Below are 22,430 nucleotides of genomic sequence, written 5' to 3' on the forward strand. Positions count from 1 at the left end.
AAGGGACCCGGATGACAAGGACAGGTGGCGACCAAAAGGGCACATGAGGGAACAAAACCAAATGTAACCTAAACAAAAACATAACATCAAGTATAAATAGATGGCAAGGTGGGGGATTGGTTAGCATGTCTGCCTCACAGTGCAGTGGTGCAGGGTTCGATTCCGGCTCAGAGGCCTTCTTGTGCGGAGTTTGCATGTTCTCCCCATGCCTGCATGGGTTTTTTTCCGGGTACTCCAGTTTCCTCCCACATTCCAAAAACATCCAAAGCAGATTAATGGAATATGTTAAATTCTCCCTCGTTGTGAGTGTGAGCGCGGATGGTTGTTCGTCTCTGTGTGCCCTGCAATTGGCTGGCAACCGGTTCAGGGGGTCCCCCGCCTACTGCATTTTACTCAAAATACCAAAATAGGGGTCAGACCCTATTTTGGTAAACCTTGATGTCGATGATGCTACATGGTCCTTAACTGGAGTGACCTACAAAAAAATTGACTGTCAACAGAAAAAAGCTTTTCTCCATCAAATACATTTATGTTGTCAAGGTTAAAAAATTGTTTAAAAAGTCAGCGGCGGATGGTCAAAGTAGCATGCGTGGGGCCTCCACCATTACTTTCTAATGGTGTAAATAAGCAACTCTCTCTCTGTGTGTGTGTGTGTGTGTGTGTGTGTGTGTGTGTGTGTGTGTGTGTGTGCGTGTGTGTGTGTGTGTGTGTGTGTGCTTCCTCGAACTTCAATAACAGTTCGTATACATATCCCATACAAGGTTGCTTTGATCCTGTGTTATAAAATCACGATGTTCAGTATTTTATCAGGACTTTCTGAGACAAAATGAATATGTTTTGAATCTTTGAGTGCATGCTTTCCTCCTTGTGCAGTCTTGGCCTCAATTTTGGTTCTTGGGACAGAGTGGATGGTGATTCGTTCTGGCTGCAGCCCTTGTCCACTTGTCGACTCCTGGTGGCTGCGATTCATTATTGCAGCGATGCACCAGCAATGGGTCCTTGTTGGGGGCAGTTTTTTTCAGCAGCAGTCGCTGCAGCATCTGCTTATCCGATCGCTCCCGTCGAAAGTCATCTTCGTATATTTTGAGCTGTGACCAATGATCAAAATGCATGAAAAAGGTTGGGAGATCATCAACTCCGCACAAGCACTCACACACGCACTCATACACGCACGTGCACACACACGCACGCACTCGCTCGCGCACACACACACACACACACACACACACACACACACACACACACACACACACACACACACACACACACACACACACACGCGCGCGCGCGCGCGCGCTATTGGTTTCTTACTATTTTTCTTCCATTTTCTCTCTCCCTAATTATTTTTAATTAAATTCAGAGCAGTGAATCAATGGCCAAAAAAAAAGTATCTAGCATGAATAAAATTGGCATTCTACTTTGAGTGCTGTGAATAAATCCAATTCTCTTTTCAGAGCAGTGTCTGTTTGACTTTCTGCTCTCTGAGTGTACGCCACAAATTCTGCATAGCAACAAGAGGCCACGTGTGACCAGCAGGAAGAATCTGAGCAATTGTAATCATCTCTTGCTGCCTCTGCTAATTTTTATGAGGAATCACGATTTTTGGGTCATCTGTGTGAAGAACTTAATCAGTAGTAAAACCCTCACTTATGGAGTAAGCAAGAAAACTGTGCTTTTCCTTGAACAAGCCTCGCAAAAATGAGTGTGCCCTTCAATTTGAACACTACCTGCTCTTGCAGTAGGTCCACCTGCTGGCGCATCTCCTCCCTCTTCTTTCTCAACCTCTGGTTGTCCTGCAGTGTGTGTTTGTGTTTGTTGTGCTCTGTCTGATATTCTGCTTCATAGATCTCGGTCTGCGGACACAAGATGTCATCATGGTGCTGGGTCAAGAGCAAAACAACCGATAGCCTCCTGTACTCTGGAGCAAATGTAAGAACAGAGCCTAGTAACCACTTGGTGGTGCTTTTGTCCATCTCATTTAATGCTGTTTCTCCATAGCAACAGTCAGTTTAAAGCATTAGGATTCTGGGTTGAAATGAAAAGCCCACCTGACACTTCAGTGCTTCGAGCTGGTCTTTTAGATCCAGCACCTCTTGATGAGAGTGAAAGTTCAGACGTTTGGCCTGCTGTATCACATCCAGACTAGAAGATGATGGGGCAGCACATGATGTGGGGGAGAAGTCGGGGACCGTTGTCTGGACCTTGTCCTGATGAGAGAAATAATTCTTGCATCAGGGCTCACAGATTGTCACCAGACACAACGGAGAGGTGAAGATACCTTTTGGACAGGCAGCTGGTTCCTTCGGTGCTCCAGTAGCCTCACATATTCTTGTAATTCTTGATTCTTCTTCAGCTCCAGCATGAGTGCCTGCTCGTAATAGTCCTTTGCACTCTGCACGTACAGAGACAAACCTTAGTAGTCAGTCACAATCTCAGTTAGGTGAAATGCTTTTTTCCAACATCTCAGTCATGTGCGATGGCGCATCTACACCCATAGCAGTTAACATGGAATTGGTCCCTTGCAATAATGGGAAGACTTTCTCCAATATTTGAGAGTGACTTTTGTCTCGAGATGTTATACAGAAGAGTCTGGCACACTAATGTTACTTTTTCCATTATTTCATAAAATACCATTGTACCTCCATCTATGAGTTTTCTATAGCCCGTATGCTAATTAGGGTTAAGGGTGGGTTGGAGCCTAAACCAGTTTGGGCAAGAGTCAGGATACACACTCGAATGGTTGCAAGCAAAGCGCAGGGCACATACAAAAACAAGCAGTCTCAGTCACATTCACACCAATATGGACAATTCTAGCTCACCCCTCAGTAAGGTGAAAACTAATATTGAAAAAAATTATTTGTGAATAAGCGGCCCGGTGGTCTGGTGGTTTGCGTGTCGACCTCACAGTGCAGAGGTTGTGGGTTCAATCGCGGCTCTGGTATTCCAGTGTGGAGTTTGCATGTTCTCCCCAGGCTTGTGTGGGTTTTCTCCGGGTACTCAGTTTTCCTCCCACATTCCAAAAACAAGCATGGTAGGCTGATTGAACACTCTAGATTGTCCCTTGGTGTGAGTGTGAGCGTGGATGGTTGTTCGTCTCTGTGTGTGCCCTGCAATTGGCTGGCAACCGGTTCAGGGTGTCCCTCGCCTACTGCCCGAAGACGGCTGGGATAGGCTCCGGCACCCTTCACGACCCATGTGAGGATAAAGCGGATCGAAAAATGGATGGATGGATGGATTTTTGTTAACAAAATGAAGTAAAAACAATAGTGTTTCTTTTTAAATAATAACAAACATTTTATGTTCATAAAACTAACTATAATTCTTATTCTTCTAATTAAAAAATGTCCCTTGTTCTCATGTTTTTCAATTAATTCCATACATGACCTTTCGCTGTTGATATTCAGTTCATCTATTTCAGTGCGGCCATCCAGAAGTAAGGGCGAACAGTCATTTGGGAAGTGTAATTTACTTATTCGAAAAAGGCTGACACCTTTTTCTTGCATTCAACAAATACTTCATACACATATTTAAGAAAAAAAAACAAGACTAAATCATCAAAACTAAACTAAAACAATGCATTTTTGAAAAAAATAATACTGATATGATAACAAGTGATAAACCTGCTCTAAAAACCAAACAAATTTAAAAAATGTCAAAACAAAATCAAAACAAACTATGGTTAAATATTTTTTTCCCGTGTTCGTGTTGAAGTGAGTGGTTGTCAACATCAAGAAGAAGGACATCTTGTTTGTTCTAAGATCTCTGTTTTGGGGGAGGCGTTAAGTTGGGTAGAAATCAACTCGGAGTGTGTTATGGTCGCATTTGTATGCCCAGCAACGAACGTCTTGCAAGTTGCAATGTTCTCTCCGTATTCACGTTCAAATGAATTGACCTTCCATCAAAGTAAGAGTAAGTTAGTAACCTTGGAAAAATCTTGAGGGCAGCAGTAAATGTTCTCAACTTGCATTGAAATGAGCACTTTATGTGACTGCAGGTGTCATTGTGAGTGTAAATAGTTATTTGTCAATCTGTACCAAATGACTGACAGGCAATCAGTCCAAAGTCAGCAAGAATCGGCTCCAGCTCACCCTGAGACATCGGGGATTTTTGATGCATCATTTCCATATTGCTGTATATGTTTACCTGTTGGTTCTCGACTCTCAACAGCAGTTTGCCGTTCAGCTCTTTGAGGGTGGCGTTTTCCAGCTCCAAACGTTCCAGCTGCTGCTGCAACCCCAGGGTTGTATTGTGATACATCTGGTCCCACTCCTCATTCAGTTTCATTAACTGCAACACAAACATTTCATCACCACTGTCATTAAAATCAATATCATCATTGCCACGCTGTTGGATTTCGTATTGGGGCAAATCAAGCCACCACAGCCAACTTGTTATGACGCTTGAAAGAAGCTTACACCTGTCTTTTCTTTTTTTTTTTGCAATATATTTTACATTCAGTACAAAGTAATGACTCAATTTAAGCATTTCATGCACCCTGTAAACCAGGGGTGCCCAAACTTTTTGGACTAAAGATCGACTTTTCGATCAACCAACCTCCCGCCATCAACCCGTTACCGCGCACGCACACGCACACCATGATGAGCAAAAGCCTGACACGGAGCCATGCGACGCACCTTTGCAGCCGGTTAACCATTGTAGCTCACATGTACCATTTTAAAGCGCTTCCCTCGGCCCTCCAGATTTCTATTCTTTGCCCGTGCCCTCGGTGAATTGTACACGAAACAAACTCTGAATAGAATAGTGATAACGATAAAAGATATTGCGCAACAGCTCTGATCACAGGCTGCAATTGCAGCTGCTGAGCGCTAACAACTTCCGGTGACGCAGGTCACGCGCCACCATAAGTTAAAGATGTATCTGCTTTATAATATTTTTTTTAATACTTTTTGTGAAAATGAGACTGATAGGATGATTAGGTTGCAGTGTACATTAACATAAAAAATATATTACGAACATGCACAGAGACACACAAATGGTTGTTTGTTTTTTTCTCCTCTACACCCCTCACGATCGACATGGGACCAGTCCGCGATCTACTGGTCGATCGCGGACGACGTAATGAGCACCCCTGCTGTAACCTGATAACATGATAACCTGTCCACTGTCGTAGCCGCCGTCCCTGAAAGGGTCATTGAGGAATTTATAGAAATCAGTGTTGCTTTTGGAATAGTGTAGTTTGTCACATACTTCAGTCCGCTACTGAAGGATTTAGCACACAATTGTTTTGCTTTTGTGCCTCTTTTAATTGACGAAAGACAGTAAGAGAAAGGACTGTGTTGTAGTTCTCTGGCTGTGGATAAAAACACACTCCACTCCACCATCACATGTGTATCTCTATCGCAATGTTGCAGGCATATTCATCAGAGGGCGAGTTCATATCAAATGGAAATAAATAATAGCTGCATCCAAAAAACTGACTCGTTTTTCCTCTTTTCTTTAAAATCGGGAAGTAGCGCAAGGTCATATGATTTGTCGGGGGAAAAAAACAGTCATTTCGACATCTCAGCAGCAATATTTCACACAACGCCCATATCCTCTGATTTTGATAAGCAGTTGTGTCCTTTCCAACATCAGCAAAACATACGAGAGCACAGCAGCAGCAACAGTGAAGTCGTACCTCTTTGTTGACTCTGCGAAGCTCCGTGTTCTTGTTAAGGAGGAGCAGCTTCTCCTGGTCGGCCGAGGTGATGCTCATACTGTCAGTGACCTGCTGCTCCATAGATGGTGACCTGTAAGACAACAAATGCACACTGTCCAACCTGTAGACACATAAAGTACATGTCACCACTGCCACAAAGTAAGACAAAAAGCAGAGCTGGCGGCAAAAGTAAGCACATCCTGTGTTTAATAGATGTATGGCGATGTAACAAAATCAATTTAAATTGGAAAATCAGTTTTGGTTTAAAAGATGTGATTTACACCGAACTGAACCGAATTGAATCGTTGCACTTAAAAATCGATCAAGATTCGTATCGATTCATCTTTTACTGAAAAAATTGCAAGATTTTCAGCACTGACTGACAAATTAATTCAAATTTATGGAAAATGACAAGATACTCATTGCATCATGCCCTCTCCAACTGAGCCATTCCATATTGAATCAAATCATTGAATAGAAGCATAATCCCGTGTGTGTGTGTGTGTGTGTGTGTGTGTATATATATATATATATATCCAGAGAGCGAGAGAGAGAGTGAGAGAGAGAGAGAGAGAGAGAGAGAGAGAGAGAGAGAGAGAGAGAGAGAATCAGCAAAAAATAAATAAATCCTCAAATAAAGTACAGATACCTGGAAAATCTACTTCAGTGCTGTAATAAAGTATTTGTACGTCTTGTTACTTGGTGGAAAGCACTAGCAGAGGATTTCCATTAATAAAAGCAAACCCATATGCACAAAAGAACCTCAGGGTACTTTTAACACCCACTCACATAGAGTGAGTGCACTTTCGGAGAATAAAACCCAAGCCATTATGTTCACCCACGCAGACACACACGCACATACTGTACGTATGTGTCGTCACAATCGGCACTCAAGATAGTCAGCAAATGTTGACCATCATTAGACTGGAAACCAATAAGAACTATTCAAGTATTTTGGATGAGAGCAAAGCAAAAAAGGCATTAATTAGTCATAGCAGCTTGCTCAGTGGCGGTGTTGTGAGGTCTCATCTTGGGGGAGTAGCCTGCAGGGAGAGAACGGAGACGACAAATGTCCTGGAAGAATACACACAGCTTTGCATGTAGCGCCCACGGCGTCGCCACACATGCGTGCTGCAGGACTCCCGAAGAGAAAGTCGAACTGCACCCTCATCTCCCTTAAGGCCAGACTCCCCCGCAGAAAGGCTTGCTTTCATCCACTTACTCTATGTGCACTGCACTGGTGTGTGAGTTCTTCTTAAGGCAAGCTGGAGTTCTTTGAAAAGCCAAGTTGTTCAATTAGGTTGTTAAAGAGAACTGAATTAAGTTACCGTACACCAGTGTATCAGTCTCTAAATTGACAGCTTAAAGTTATCGACTCAATAGGGAGCATATTAAAGATTAATTATCAAGATTTTTAACAAGCTTAGACCAAAAAGCCTACACTCTATCCATCTTGATCATCACTTTTTCTTGCTCAGCAGATATTTCGATAATCTTACTTTTAAATCCTGCTCTGATTTGATTGCCATTTTACAAGGTGCGGACCTCTGGAAAATGTTTTATAGTTCATAGTTTCATTTGAGGCTTTGAAAATAATGTCAATGGGCATTAATTTTGCATGAATGCAAAAATTGCATTGGCAAGTTTAAAACACTTTCATGCATTCATTTTATATACTGCATCTTCCCTTTAGAGCCACAGGCGAGGCTACCCCATGATTTTTTTTGAAATATTTGACATTAAATATCATGTTGAAACAAAAGTATTCCTTTTTTTTAACAACTCCTATTGCCAAACTTCTGAATATCCTGTGTATATACAAGGTGATTTTTTTTTTTCCCCCACTGGACCCTCGTACAATCCTCTCCCTTGATCTTAGATCTTTCATGGGCATGGGAGGGGGCAAAAAAAATGTCTATTATTGACAGGAAATTTTGGTAATACATTATTTATGTTTTTGGAATGTGGGACAAAACCCACACAGGAAGGCCAGTTCCCGTATTCAAACCACCACCCTTACAAGTGTGAGATGGACTTATCTCAAGACGTCATAATTTCAGTAAAAAGGTGATAGAAACTTTCTGCAATCAAAAATCCATATATTCTCGTCAGACAGAAATTCTCTCGTGCCTTGATTGTGAGTGGGTGGACAGTTCCTGTTTCATTAAGTGAGAGGATGACGACGTCAGACAAGGACATTTTCTTGGTGTGAGTGCATACAATGGTAGACAGACAGAGTACAGTCAATGGTAGCTGAAGACTGTCATGTCTTGTCTGTTTGTTTTATTTTCAGCCCCAGCTGGAGTGAAGGGTGTTTCCCTCCAGCAGGTGCACGTGTTCTGTGTTTACCAATCAAGCCTTGCCATGTTTTTCAAGACTGCCAAGCTGCCTAGTCACTTGTCGGATTGTTGACCTTGCTTGCTGTTTATGCTCAAGTGTTGTTTTCTAGACCTCTCTATCTCGTTCATAGTCATTTTGCTCTCTTAGTTCCTCGTCTTGTCAGTATTGGTGTTATTCAGGCAATTCTCTGTGTTACTTTACCTCGCCTTTTGCAAGGGCTTTTTGTTCATGCCTTGTTTTTCATGGCTTCTTGTGACCAGCAATTTCTGTTTGTACTTTCTCAGCGCGCTTTTCTGTAAATCAATCTTTTTGTTGTCGCAGTTTGTCTGAGACTGCAATTCTGGGATCCTAAAACATTATTCGGTTTGGTTTTGAACCTAAGAAAGACAGTGGTTGTGACAACCACTGGATGAGCTGTTTTTGCTGTATATTTGTGGAAAAATCAAAAATCATCTCTCACTTAACACAAGTCTAATTATTATTTAATTAATGTTATATCCAGCACTAGGCCATAAGTAGAAGAGTAACTGTTAACCAAACTGACTGGCCGACAGCTGTCACAGCATTCCTTCTGGGACGGCATGCTGTGCAGTGCATGCTGATCTTGATCCTTCCTACTTTTGCCTTTCTGACAGCTGATAAACACTGTAACCTATTTTTACAAAGTTTCCCTTCCTAAGCTGTCTTGGAAGGGCACCAAAATGCCACTGCATGACTAGCAATATGTTAATAACCCTTTCAAGTTCTATGATAAAGAAGGTGATAACAAATCTGTCGAGCCGGCCGCTATCTCGGGACACCTGGCTTCATATTGTCATCATTTGCGTCACCACCATGAGATTATAATTTTGAAAGGAAAACATGCGACCTCAAGTGGATGACTCGACATGAGATTACTGTATGTGGCGGGGAAAGTTCGATAATGTCACTTGTGATGACCTCATTGGAAACTCCTTGGTCACTTCTTTGTTCCTCCTCTTCATGGGTGCTCATTACTTAAATATATTCGCGTCTGAAATGATGATGAACAAGGTCATGGTTTCTCCAAAATGAATAAATTATTGGTGTCCGTCATAGAAATAAAGCTAACAGGTATGAAGAGGGCATGAAAATTGATTGACAGGTGACAACATCACTCCACATAATGCTTCATCAATATCTTTTTAACCGCAAAGGGTGACATGTCCTACTTTACTCATGAATAGAAATATAAACGATACACACCATGATGTTTCTGATGATTTTATGGGGTCGATTTCACTTGTCCTGGTTGAATCTTTGTGTTTATCTGCCGCTGATGAAGATGAAGATGAAGACGTGCGAACCAGCTTCTCTTGATCCATAGCTGATCAAATAGGCATTCCCAAATAATGAAGAATGAGATTTCTGCTCTCACTCGCAGCCCCTCACGGGGGAAGTAAATAGCAAGTGCCAGTATCGCTGTGTAACAAAGGAGGAAGTCGCTGGGGTCGGGGCCATGTGATACGAAAGTCTGAGAAGAGGAAATGACGCTCTGACAATGCTGCGCTGTATTGGCTTGGACCCGCTGTGGTTGACTGTGAAAAATATCTTGAAAATTGCGTGAAGTGATGGCGGACTTTTTCAGATTTTACCTGGGAAACTCAAGCAAATGAATGTTTAATGTTTAGTATGAGGAGAAGAAGTAAGAAGCTGAATAGACGTGACTCTCACCAGAGGGCAAATGAGGTGGAACAACAATACCTCATACTGAACAAGATACAGTACAGTACATATTAATACTTACTACTGTACACATGCCCTAGCGTGAGTCCATTCACTGTCTTTGTGATTTTACTGTCACAATTTTTTTTTTTAATGATTTTGCCATTTACACCACGACAAGAGGTTAGAAACACTACCAGATCCCTGTCCGGGTTGATGGAACACTCTAAATTGTCCTTCGGTGTGTTTGTGAGCGCGAGTGGTTGTTCGTCTACGTGTGCCTTGCGACTGGCTGGCAGCCAGTTCAGGGTGTACCCCGCCTACTGGCCAAAGACAGCTAGGTCCAGCACGCACGCGACCCTCCCCTCGTGAGGAGAAGCGGATTAGAAAATAGATGGATGGGTGGTGCATAACTTTTCTTCAGCTTGTCTCGTAGGACTGGTGGGAGTTTGTTGTGCTGCATGGCAATGCAGGACCTGGCTGTAACAAATGATAACGGTGTCATACATATATTCATGACAAATCATGAAAGGGTCACACTGATTGTATTCACCAGTGTCCTCGCTGCAGCAGGTTAATTAGAAAATCACATGCTCATCCGAAGAACAACAGATCAAATTAAAAGATTTTTCTTAATGATGTTTTCTCTCATCACACTGAGCTATCTCTTATCAGCCCAAGCTGAATTCATTTGCCAACCTTACTTGTGTTTTGTTCGCCTGTGACAGAGTCCAATAGATTCAAGGCAACTTGCATGCTAACGTACTGGTCTAAAAATAATAACAACAACAAAGAATGAATATTCTATGAGATTTTGATTGCGACAGGTGTTCATCAAATCGAGAGGAAAATGATGATGATGAAATGAATTGCTTTCAAAGTGATCAGTCATAACCAATAAAAGACTGTGCAGAAATATTTGCAAACGTATTTAGAGTAGAGATAAACAGTTATACAGTAAAGGGAATTCCTCTTAACTTGATGATGAAGAAATAAACTAAGACATTGCATAGCTATTTTCAATAGATAAAGAAGGTGGATGTCCATGTGCGTACCTTCTCTTAGAATACTACTGCTTTTGTTTTCTTCTCACTGAGTTTCTATCTATATGATCAGCCATCAGGGGTTGAGCACATTACACGGTCACTTCCGAGAGAAACTACCGTCGAGTGACGGCGTAAAACACAGGGCCACCTGTTGAGTAAACATCAACCCGCAGAAAGCAGTAACAGCCCTACGTAGCTGTTTATTTCCGGATGGCTCGACAGACAACAGTAAACCACATCATCAGCCAAGCAGTTTGAGAGTAAGCTAGGAATCAAGTGTAATTAGCGGTTTGGGTTGGTTCTTTTCAAATACTGTTGGCTGCAGTCGTATAAAGCAGGGGTCCCCAACCTTTTTTGCCCCACGGACCGGTTGAAGTCAGACAATATTTTCAGGGACCGGCATTTAAGGTGTGGCGAATTAATACAACAAAATAATATGATATGAGCTGCATGAAAACTGTGGTGTTTTCGAAATATAATAATAAACACAAGGAGCGTCTAATCTGGTCGCAACACTCTTATCGCTCTGGTAATGTTTAATGCCTTCAAAATACGATACAACGCAAATTCAAAGTGCATGAAAATGACGACTCACCACAGTCCCGAGCTTGATTTTCTGCAATCAGACAGTCCCATCTCGGGGTAATAGGAGACAATGACACCTCAAGTGTGTGGTTTATGTCCAGTCTACTTCGTAATTTTGTTTTAGTCGCCGTTGCTGCAGAAACTCCCCACTTCACACAGGTAGGATGTCGGAAATAGCAACAGTGCTATTGTGGCGATCTCAGAGTATTCAGCCATAACTTTGATCCAGTTGTTTCGAACGTACTTTTAAGGCCGCTGTCATTTGTGATCTCCAAGCAGCATTTTTACTAAATTTTGCGGGCTTTAGTGTTTTGTTTTTAAGCGTCATTGGTCACGTGACCGAGAAGTGTGGCTTGACGTGAGTCAAGCGTGACACAGACGGATGTAAAAGAGAATCCGGTAATTTTTCAAAATAAAACATCTTTCGTGTTCCGAAATAAATAAAACAGAAATAAGGCAAGTTCTTTCTGTGCGGCCCGGTACCAAATGCCCTGCGGACCGGTACCGGTCCGCGGACCGGCGGTTGGGGACCCCTGGTATAAAGGGTACAGGCAAATGAATTTTTGTATCCTCAAACTGCATGAGAACACTTATTAAAGTTAGAAAGGGAGACATTTGATGAATTTTAACCGCTCTCTTTTTTTGAAATACACCTCCGGAGGTACCGAGGTGATGTGCTATGATATGACTTGATGAAAAAAAAAAAAAACCATCATCAGATCCTAACGTTTGAAAAAGAAGGCAATTAAGCAGAACAAAGCATTAGCCAAAGGGTGTGTCTTGTTTCTCTCAGTCTAACTCAGTGGGTCTTAACCTGGGTTCGACCGAACCCCAGGGCTTCGGTGAATCGGTCTCAGGGGTTCGACAGAGCCTCTGCCATGGAGGGTAAGACACACCCAACTCAAGATGTCAATTAGTTATGACACGCCCTGGCTGCAGATGATCACATTACATTGCTTGTCCAATCAGTGCTGCGGGAAATTTAGTTCGCTCAGTAGTCAGCGTGTGCCTGTTGTAATAGCACGTGATGTGATTTTATTTTTTTTTAGGTTTTAACACATTCTATGTCAAGAAAAAAGAAAAGAAAGCAGTAGGACGAATATGTACAGCATGGATTCACATGCATCACGGAACGTGATGGGATTCAGCATCCTATCTGCATGATTTGTCATGCCAAGGTGAGTGACTCTCATCTCGCATCGGCAAAACTGAAGGAACACTTCTCGAATCATATTTTTATTTTTCACAAAGGTTTCGGTGGATCTGCATATGAACTGGTGGGGTTCGGTACCTTCAACAAGGTTAAGAACCACTGGTCTAACGCCACGCTCTTGCAAATGAGATCCTGCTAATTCTACGCTCATAATGTGTTGTCTTAAGTTACTTCACTGAATTACTAAGTACCTCCTCACATTTTTCTCTCGTCCCAACTACAAAATTTGAACCTGATAGCTGTTTATCTACAATTACCCTCCCACAAGGGCGCCAACACCACACCAGCTGTCACGGATTGACTGCTAGCTTGGAATGCTGTGGAAAGTTGCGCCCCACCTTGGTCCTATCTAATGCATTGAAGAGGAGCTACTGCGCATGTCAAACTTGTGACAAGTCTCAATGCGTAAAGATCTATGCGTTGTAGAATGGAAGTATGTCAAAAAAAATCAGACAGAGAAAAGTGAAGTGACCTTACTGACAAGGATGAAAAAGGGACTCAAAAGCTCAATTCAACAATTTGATAAACGACAGTTCATTTCGAAAGATTAAAAAAAACACACACAGAAAAACACTGTAGTGCAGGAAACTCAAAATTGTGAAGTAACAACTTCAAATCTCAGTAAAGTTGGTAAAAACTGGGAACAAAAAATAGCAACACTAGTTGTTCATCAAAGTCACAAACTCAGGAAGCACAAGAAACAAAAGCACAAACTCTTGGTAACATGGAAACCAAGGCCTCCAGCAATGGCCGATTCAAGATGTGGCAGAAGACAAGCCGATCTGACAAGGGAAGGACAAGGATAGACGCAGATTATTTATACACGAGGCAGTGAGACGCATGTGGAGAAAATCAGAATGATGAGGAGACATCAAGGCAGGATGTGCTTCTGGAACAAGCACAGACATTCATCCATCCTTTTTCTGTATCGCTCATCGTCAGTTATGGCGGCACGGTGGTTGACTGGTGATGCACGTTTGCCTCAGAGTGCAGAGGTCAAGGGTTCGTACCTGGGCTCCGGCCTTCTTGTGTGGAGTTTGCATATTTTCCCCGTGCTTGCGGGGGTTGCCTCAGGGTACTCCTGTTTCCTCCCACATTCTAAAAATGTGCATGGCAGGTTAATGGAACACATTAAATTGTCCCTAGGGGTGAAAATGGATGGATGACATTTATTCATCATTAACTATGCACTATTCATCATGCTCATCTCAAAATAGATATCCATCCATCCATGCATCCATCCATTTTCTAATCCACCTCCTCATGAGGGTTGCAGGCGTTCTGGAGCCTATCTCCGCCGTCATCGGGCAGTAGGCGGGGTACACCCTGAACTGGTCGCCAGCCAATCGCAGAATAGATATACGTGAATTTCAAAATACTTTCAGGTTCAATTTGTAGTTAAATATTTTTTTTTGTCTTACTCATTTCCTGAATTGACACTGAGTTCAACCATTAAAAGTATTTTATTTTTGACTTCCCGCAGAGGGCGTGTCTTCTTTAAGTATCAATACTCCACCATGAGACAGGAGCAGGGGAGGCAACAATATGCATCAGTGCTGTCCACAAGCTGAGACGGACCTGCTGGGGTGATTCCGTTCACGTGTCTCTTGGATCTTTCTTGGACGCCAGTCAGAGTATTGCTGTGCCAAGCAGCGGCTTTGCTGGGCGGCCCCACAACAGCACTGCAGTGCCTTTATTGACCCAAGACTCCGTCACAGCCAAGGACAAATGGGCTGCTGCTTCCGAGGAGATTAAGAAAGAGTATTACAGAAAGGCGGAGAGTTCATTTATCTGCTTGAAATCCAGCAGCAGCTAGAACGACATGTAAGTCAGGGTTTGATGCTTTGACACTGAGACAAATTGCAGCCGATCTGCATTGGTAACAGTTGAATCACATATATTTGGTCCTTGGAGCAGCTAGTTTGAGCAGCTCATTCGGGGTCAGTGATTGAAGGTGACGACAAGCAGTTCCAGAACGCTGACGTCGGGCATCTGTGCAAATCCTGAACAACTTCTATTCAAACAAGTCAGCTGAGGCGCCATGTCCGACTTGGACAATTTCTGTCAAACCTCAACGACACATTGATTCATGACATGCACGCCAGCAACTCAGCCTTTGGGGACCAGCTCAATGAAACTGCTTCAATATTCCTTTGCATGGCATCATTTTAAAAAAGCGATTACAGATAGAGATGAGTTATAAATTACGTGCGTCTGCCCCAAGGATGACAAGGTGAATTTCACAAAAACCTCTTCTGCTCTTACTGTTACACACTGTTATGTGTTTTGCAATATAGTATACGTGTGAGCTGTGATGCTCATGATGTAAGAACGCGCACATAAACCATTCGATACCATGTAAGCGACGATGATTGACTTTTAGAGGAGGCATGTTAGAATCGTGTTTATCGTAGCCATGATAGCTAGCTGGTCGCGCGGAGCAAGTTGGCCTCGTGTCGAGCATCGCAGCAGCAAGCAAAAGCAGGGAGGATGGGAGACTGAATTGGACTTGTTTTTGTTGTTTGTTCCTTTGGTAAAAAGGATCTCGAATAAATAGTTATTTGGCTCTCCCAGAGGTGCAGCCTTACCTTTTGAAAAAGGAGTATGAGTGCTACACTGTAAAATGAACGAAATAAAAGAAAGAAGATGAAGATTGGTAAAGTGTAAATATTGAAAAAACTGCTGATTATGGTTGTCCAGCAACAACAACAGCCACGACAGCGCTCAGAATTCTGTGGATGCGTTTTAACCATCATCACATTATCTCTGAGTAGTTAAGAAAATGCATGTGGGTTTACCGTGAGCCATTCACACTGTTTGATACTGTTTTGGTCAATCACAACACAAATGTACACTCTTCTCCTTTGGGAAACCATAGAAATGTTTAATCCCCTCCACATATTACATACACAGCGTACAACAAATTGATGGATAACTAATTTTAAAATCAGAAGTCAAGAATAATGACGGTTATTGTGGATTACATATGACAATTTGAACTTTTGGTTCAGACTTTAGCAAACACATGTCATGGTACTTGACATGATTGATTTGCTTTCTGCGGGCCACATAAAATAATGTAGCGGGCCAGATCTGGCCCCCGGGCCTTGACTTTGACACCTGTGTCTTAGACAATCAGATGAACCAACAAATTTTCAAAACAGATTTGGATGTCTGCTAGTTGTGACCCGTTCCGTATCAGTTGAAGACTGAGAAGGAAATAAAACAAATTGGTGCAAGACATTATCTGTGTATGTTTTTTTGGAAGAAGAAAAGGCAATGAGCCCCAAAGTAGGCCTGTCTATCACACCAAGGGTATGATTCCTAAATATTGTTGGGGCAAAATGGTGCTTAGGAATGACAGCAGTTTTTCTTTTTAATAACACACATGGCTGACTCCAAAATATTTCATTTTTCTGCGCTCTCACTCTGTGCCGGCTGAGCGCTTGTCGAAAGATTGTTAGTGAAATGTGAAGATTTGCCTGGAAATGTTTTCAAGGAAAGAACAATACATAATGACACCATAGAACATTTCCTAGCTTTTGTATGTTAGAAATCAAGGCTGAATTCCATTTTGTCTTTGGAGCGCATGTTGATTCTTTGTTGGTGAGAACAGTCTACAATTGTTCTTATAGTCTGTTCATTGGCTCGAGCTGTTGTGATTGTGGCGGGCATCGGAATACAGTGAACTCCTTGCCATGTTCAACAAACCACTTTGAGATAATGAACTGTTATGAGTTTGAAACTAAGCTCGGTCCCGCCGGTGTTTTTCCAATGCTGTATTTGATTTGATTGTTTCAGCCTCATTTTCCTGCTCTCAATTAACAGGAGAGAAATTCAAGCATTCCAGAAATCTTGTTGCCATACCAACACATTTCCACATGATTTGGCAGGAAATACAACACCTGATTAGCCGAGGAAGAGGCTGGAATCACACATGATATTTACAAGTTCATTTTGTACTTCATGAAAACATTAAGGCGGGGGTCGGGAACCTATGGCTCGCGAGCCAGGTGTGGCTCTTTTGGTGATTGCATCTGTCACGCGGATAAAACTAAATATTCTCACTTGTTTAATCCATCCATCGATTTTTCACTGCTCATGTCCTGCTCAGGGCTGGAGTTGGAGCAATTTTAATTGGATGATACCGGGCTACGTTGGCCGTTGCTGGGGAAACAGGTAAACTCCCCCTTTTGAATCAGCCCGCTCTGTCATTAGCTCAAAGCTAATCTTTCAACGAATAAGATGGTGAAAAGAAAAAAGATGACACGTATGGTACACTTCAGGACGAATGGACCGAAGAATTCGCCTTTTGTGGAGAGAACAGGTTCTGCGGTGTGCCGAATTTGCAATGACAAAATACCATCGATGAAACGGTCGAATGTAAAGCGGCACTTTGACACGCGCCATGCTACGTTCACATCAAAATACCCTGTGGGAGACAGCAGAAAGAAAGCGTGCAAGCCACTGAGCAAGCAGCAACTCTGCATATGGACCCGGTGAGGTGACTATAATTCCGCTAGCTTTGCTGGATCTTCAGTGAGGAACGGAAAACCGTACACATTAATGGTGAGTATTATCACAAAATTCTTTAAAATAATAAATTCAGAGGCTTATTATACTAACATTTTGTTGAATTAACCTTTAAAATACAGCATATCATTGGGCTTTCATTGAAATACATTTCCAAATATTTTGCTTTCATGGCTCTCTCAGTCAAAAAGGTTCCCGACCCCTGGAATAAGGTCTTCAAGAATAACGTGTGCACCGTGCACGGATGAATAGACATGGCAGAGAAGATGTCGGGGCTACAGAGCACTGTTTGAGTTGAGTTTGTTCCTCAGCCTAGTGGTACTTACTCCTCTGGATGCTTTGTAGCCTCCTGGCTGAGAAGAGGGGATAGAAAAGTGTGTGCGCGGGGTGGTTTGCATCCTTGGTGATGCAGCAAGCCCTCCTTTTTGTATCTGCTGGTCAAGGTGTTTGTGATTGTGGGGAGGCTGTTCCTTACAATCTTCTGAGCAGCCTTTACTGTCCGATGAAGAGCCTTCCATTCTGCATCTGTGCCATACCGTGATGCTGGTGCTGAGGACGCTGTCTGGTGCACATCTCAAGTCGCCCCTCAAGACAGTGCCCCGCTCTGGCATGTCGCACCTTCTGGGTGAAGTATAGGCGTTGGTGAATCTTCTTCAGCAGACTCTCAGTGAATTCTGCGGAAAGGTAGGCCCCATGGGACTTGTAGTTGGAAACCACTTCTCCTCTTTGTACTCTGACTCGTCATTGCTCATGATGCGTCACACAACCGCTCTGTGGTCCCTAAACTTTATTATATGACAGCTCAGGAATTTCGTAGAGCAGTTATAGTTCAGTAGTGTGATCATGAAAGGGCTCAACACACAGCCCTGGAGGGAGTCAGCGTTGTGAAGTAGGAGACGATGTTGTGGATCCTGGCAGTCTGTTGGTCAGGACGTCCAGTACCCTGTTCCCCAAGTAATGGACGCAGGTCAAGAATGGTCATCTTTTGCATCAAGCTCTGTGGAATGATGAGGGTGAAGGCAGAAGAGAAATCCAGGAAGAGAAGGTGCATGTAGGAGTATTTGCTTTCCAGGTGTGTGAGAGCAGTGTGGATAACTGATGAGATGATATCATCAGAAAGCCTTCTGCTTCTGTAGCTCATCTGCTCATTCAGAAAATCTGCAGTAGCTTGGTTGTACAGAGCAGTTTTTGAGCTTGGAGCAGTCTGCGCTGACCTGTCCCACAGCATTCACAGCGTTGGCTCTTTCTCTTTTTTTGGTACATTTTATGTACACCCTCAAGCCTGGTTCGTTGTTCCTGGAGATTTCACTGGATCAGCGGTTTCTGGAATATGCAGACCGGCCCAACTGGAAGCAACTACCATGCTGGGTTCAAAGTCACTTAAAGCCCCTTTTGTTACTCATCTAAATTCTATTCTCAAACTAAAGTTAATGGACTTGAACATGCCGAAATTAAATTAGTTGTTGCCATGCAACCGACTCACTTGCGTTAATACCAATGAGCGGTTGTTTTACCAAATCAAGTGGAAATGTATGGAGCACACTTTGGTCACTCCGACATAACACATCTATTGAGTGACACTGTATTGTGGCTCTCTTATTCTTAGCTTTCGTGCAGTATGTCAATTTAGTTTCAAAATGAATGAGTGATAAATAGAGAGCAGTATGTAGTGTAGCCATGACAGTGAATATGATAATCAGTATCCGCACGGCTGTAAAAATTATAGTTGCAATGCTGCAGCTTGCTTTGTGGAGACGCTGCACTTGAGCGATGCTCGCTCGAAGAGCAGTAGCTTGCATTGAGGTCTGTAGAGAGGGATTTACTTTGCAGAATCAATGGGGGCTAATAACGGCCAAATGAGTAAAAACTGGACCAAGGCCAATAACGAACCACTCTGCACTGTTAATTCAGTGTCTTTGCATGTAAAAATGATTTGGGGATGAGTGGAGGATTTGTAGAAAGAAAAAAAAGATCAATTTTGCGCTCAACTGAAATCGAGGACTTATTTAACAATAAGAAAGTACCTCCAAAACTGACCAAATTCTTTCACACAGACCCGCTTCAGCACTGGTTCAAGGCAATTGGGAGCAGTGCTACTGTGAATATGCTCACGTTTGGTCATTTTCATTTCATTTTTTTCCGATCCGCTTATCAAGGGTCACGGGGGGTGCTGGAGCCTATCTCAGCTGTCTTCGGGCAGTAGGCGGGGGACACCCTGAACCGGTTGCCAGCCAATTGCAGGGCACACAGAGACGAACAACCATCTGTGCTCACACTCACACCTAGGGACAATTTAGAGTGTTCAATCAGCCTGCCATGCATGTTTTTGGAACGTGGGAGGAAACCGGAGTACCCGGAGAAAACCCACGTAGGCCCGGGGAGAACATGCAAACTCCACACAGGGAGGCCGTGTTAGGATGCATTGTTTGCCCACGGTGACGCCCCTCCCTTTTTGTTGTTCCCTTTTTCAGTGTGGACTGGGCGTCGCGCTAATTGGTGCTCCTGCCTCCCTGACACACCTGCGCGTCTTCTGCTCATCAGCCACTTGCAGCATAAAAGCCAGCCTGAACAGCCACCCGTTGCCAGTTTGTCAGCGATTCCTTCCTACCGAACTCGCTTCTGCCCAGCTGTTACGCCCCCTGCACCCTGCTCTCCTTGAATTGCTCATTTTTTGTTCTACTATTCGATTCCTGCCACCTTGACCTATCACACTCCTAGCTAATAAATCCTTCTGAGTTCATTGTGTCTGCGTGTGGGTCCTGTGCTCTTTTTCCACGAAGCCTAACAGGCCGGAGCTGAAATTGAATCCGCTACCTCTGTACTGTGATGTCGATGTGCTAACCACTGGACAACCGGGCCGCCCTTTACGTTTGGTCACGCTGTGAAATCTCCATAAACAAACATGTTAATGGTTGTCAAATTTGAAATGTGACACACAAAGCACTTACAAAGGCTTTGAGATCATGTGACCACCAGTGTGTTTCCTGGTTTCTTCAGCTGTTTTTTTTTAGATTTGTGTTTGTTTGTAGCCAAGTAAAATGCTTCAAAGTGAAGAGAATAGACTTTGGAATAAATTCATACAATTTCGTGCGAAACAATTATTAGAACAGTTTGTCATTTGATGTCAGTACTTCTGATAGTGGGCCTGACAGTCATCCTCTACATAGGTTGTAATTAAAAGGACAGAAGCAGTAATGCCCACTGTCCATGGTCATAAGGATGGTATTTAGGAAGAAAGCAAATCTTTTTTAGTTGATATTGAATTATTTTCTCACAATAAAATGAAACTGTCTATCTTGGCGCAGCTTTTCACACTCAAATTGTTAAACTTCCAAATAAGTTACCCAGTGGACATAACTATAACAAGATCATCCGGTCAGATATTTGCAGATAAAACGCTTATTGAGGTTTTTTTTTTTGTTTTTTTTTTTTTTCTGTGGCCTTCACAAGGGAGTCAGACAGGCTAGATATAATTATTCTGCGAGACTAATTGCTGCTTTCGTCCTACTGTGGTATAGAGGCAGTATTTCTTCTGGGTGTCGACAGGTGGATGTGCCGGTTGCCCACTTCTCATTTACTCTCAAGCCAATACTAGTATTTATGTGGTGAGCTGGGAAATCATAAACTACGAAAGGGTAAATTTTAAATATTAAATCCCTTGGTCATTAGCTGCATTTGATTAGACGGAAAAGCAAATAATCACCTCTCGGTTGCAGTCAAGTCCATGTCGACTCGTTGCATCATCTCATCTTAAAGAGACAGACATGGAGGAAGGTCACAAATGATTCATGCACGAATGAATGCTAAGCAGTTGCATAAGGTTCAGTTGCATAACATTAAATAGGACTTTGTTGGTAGTGATGTTGTTCGATGGAAATGATAAAATCAGATCAACATGACATAAGAGACAGAAAATACCTCATATTGTTAATATGGGTCACAAATGATCTTTTTGCTTCAAATATACGGAGGACAGAGGTTCACAGGTTTTGTAGAGGCCCTTGAAACACACGGCATCGGAGTCGGGGATATTTTAACAGGTTCGCCATTTTAAGACACTAAAAAGACAAAGATAAAAACATTTTCATCTCGAACCCTATGGTCACCCAGATGAAGAGGGGAGGGGGAGCCAAGCCAAATCACGCCAGGTGGATATCTAACTGTACTATAGTCCACCTAGTGGGGAATCAATGTATTGTCACTCCACGGCAAGTTCTTTACAAAAGACACACGCGCTCTCCGCGCAGTGGAGCAGCACCGGACACAGCAACCCTATATGGGCACTCCATAAGGCAAGTTAAATGGACTAATTATAGCACCCCTGGAGTTAAGCAGACCCAAACCCCTGTCACCCCCTAAGTAGGCCCGGGCCTAAATTAAAACCTATTAACATAACAACATACAATACTTCAATTCTTAAGAGTCAATTAAAATAACCCCCTCCTCTGCAGAAGGCGGGGTGCTTGCTCCGTGCAGCAAGTGGAGTGAGTCCGGGCGCCGGCGGGACGTGAGCTGGTCCAGTCCCTCGTGTTCAAATAGCAGCACGTCTATTGCTCCGTGCATCGCTACACTAACCAATCACAATCAGGTCGTTCCGTCCATGAAATTCTCAGTCCTCTCCTTCCGTACTGCAGGCCAGCCCCTCCGTGACGTTGCTCTACCACGGCTTAGCGAGCGGCATATATAGCAGAGCAGCACTAATCTGCACCTCACTCTCCTGTCAATCAGCAGCACCTGCAGCCCAACTCGGGAACGACCTCCAAGCGGTCTTGGACGTACCTTCGGGCTGCGAACAGTTCCCAGTCTACGGCCGACAACTGGGTCTGCAGGTACCCGGGTCGCTACGGCCTTAGGAGCCGCTTTGGGACCCAGTTGGAGGTTGCTCAACAGCAACAGCAAGAGCAGCACCAGCAATCAATTTATTCATGCATGGAGTCATGGGGTGATCCCCCACAGCCACACCCAGTCACGCCACAGCTACTGTACATATACAGTATTGCTTTTTTCTCTCCAGTTTGCATTGTGTTATGTATGTCGTATAGCCTCGTAACTGGTTTTAGTGCTCTATCATGACATCACCTATCAGCTTTGTGATACACAGATGGCAGAGTGACGAGCTGCTCAATCTGTTTAATCAAGCAAAGGCACACAATAGCAAAACAGATTGTGTAGGAAGTGCTGATGCATTGATTTATCTGACTTGCAGCCATAACAGACATGAGCCTGCCTGATCCTGACCACTTGTATACCAACTCTCTCGAATAAGACTAAGCCAAGAGGGACCTTAGTCCTTTTTCGCTGTTTGAATAATTTATGTTTGCCCCTGTTGATGACTTCTCTTCTCTTTCAGTGGATGAAAAGCAAATAAACC

The 22,430-nt window shown here is 43.1% G+C and overlaps 1 protein-coding gene across 2 annotated transcripts; it reads right to left on the reverse strand.

Annotated features, from left to right (window-relative positions):
- Positions 1 to 337: 337 nt before the first annotated feature.
- On the reverse strand, positions 338 to 9,458 carry LOC109526239 (TNFAIP3-interacting protein 3). 2 transcript variants are annotated; one of them, XM_019887397.1, is made up of 7 exons: positions 9,224 to 9,458; positions 5,639 to 5,780; positions 4,144 to 4,287; positions 2,279 to 2,392; positions 2,049 to 2,207; positions 1,728 to 1,853; positions 338 to 1,088 (listed from the first exon to the last, which is right to left on the reverse strand). In XM_019887397.1, the coding sequence occupies exons 1-7, from the start codon at positions 9,340 to 9,342 to the stop codon at positions 882 to 884; spliced, it is 1,011 nt and encodes a 336-aa protein (XP_019742956.1). In that variant the 5' UTR covers positions 9,343 to 9,458; the 3' UTR covers positions 338 to 881. The 2 variants fall into 2 exon arrangements, with proteins under 2 accessions (XP_019742956.1, XP_019742957.1); XM_019887398.1 differs by having other exon boundaries at positions 340 to 1,088; positions 5,639 to 5,750; positions 9,224 to 9,457.
- Between the last annotated feature and the right edge of the window lie 12,972 nt (positions 9,459 to 22,430).

Source organism: Hippocampus comes, unplaced genomic scaffold, assembly GCF_001891065.2.
Source record: "Hippocampus comes isolate QL1 unplaced genomic scaffold, H_comes_QL1_v1.1 scaffold202, whole genome shotgun sequence".
Classification (NCBI taxonomy): domain Eukaryota; kingdom Metazoa; phylum Chordata; class Actinopteri; order Syngnathiformes; family Syngnathidae; genus Hippocampus; species Hippocampus comes.

Excerpts from the sequence above, each read along its gene's own strand:
- LOC109526239 (XM_019887397.1), bottom strand. The coding sequence starts at position 9,342 with ATGGATCAAGAGAAGCTGGTTCGCACGTCTTCATCTTCATCTTCATCA. Across the intron at positions 2,393-4,143 it reads TGAGAGTCGAGAACCAACAG|AGTGCAAAGGACTATTACGA; the intron begins GTAAACATATAC and ends CTGTACGTGCAG. Across the intron at positions 2,208-2,278 it reads ACCAGCTGCCTGTCCAAAAG|GACAAGGTCCAGACAACGGT; the intron begins GTATCTTCACCT and ends TTCTCTCATCAG.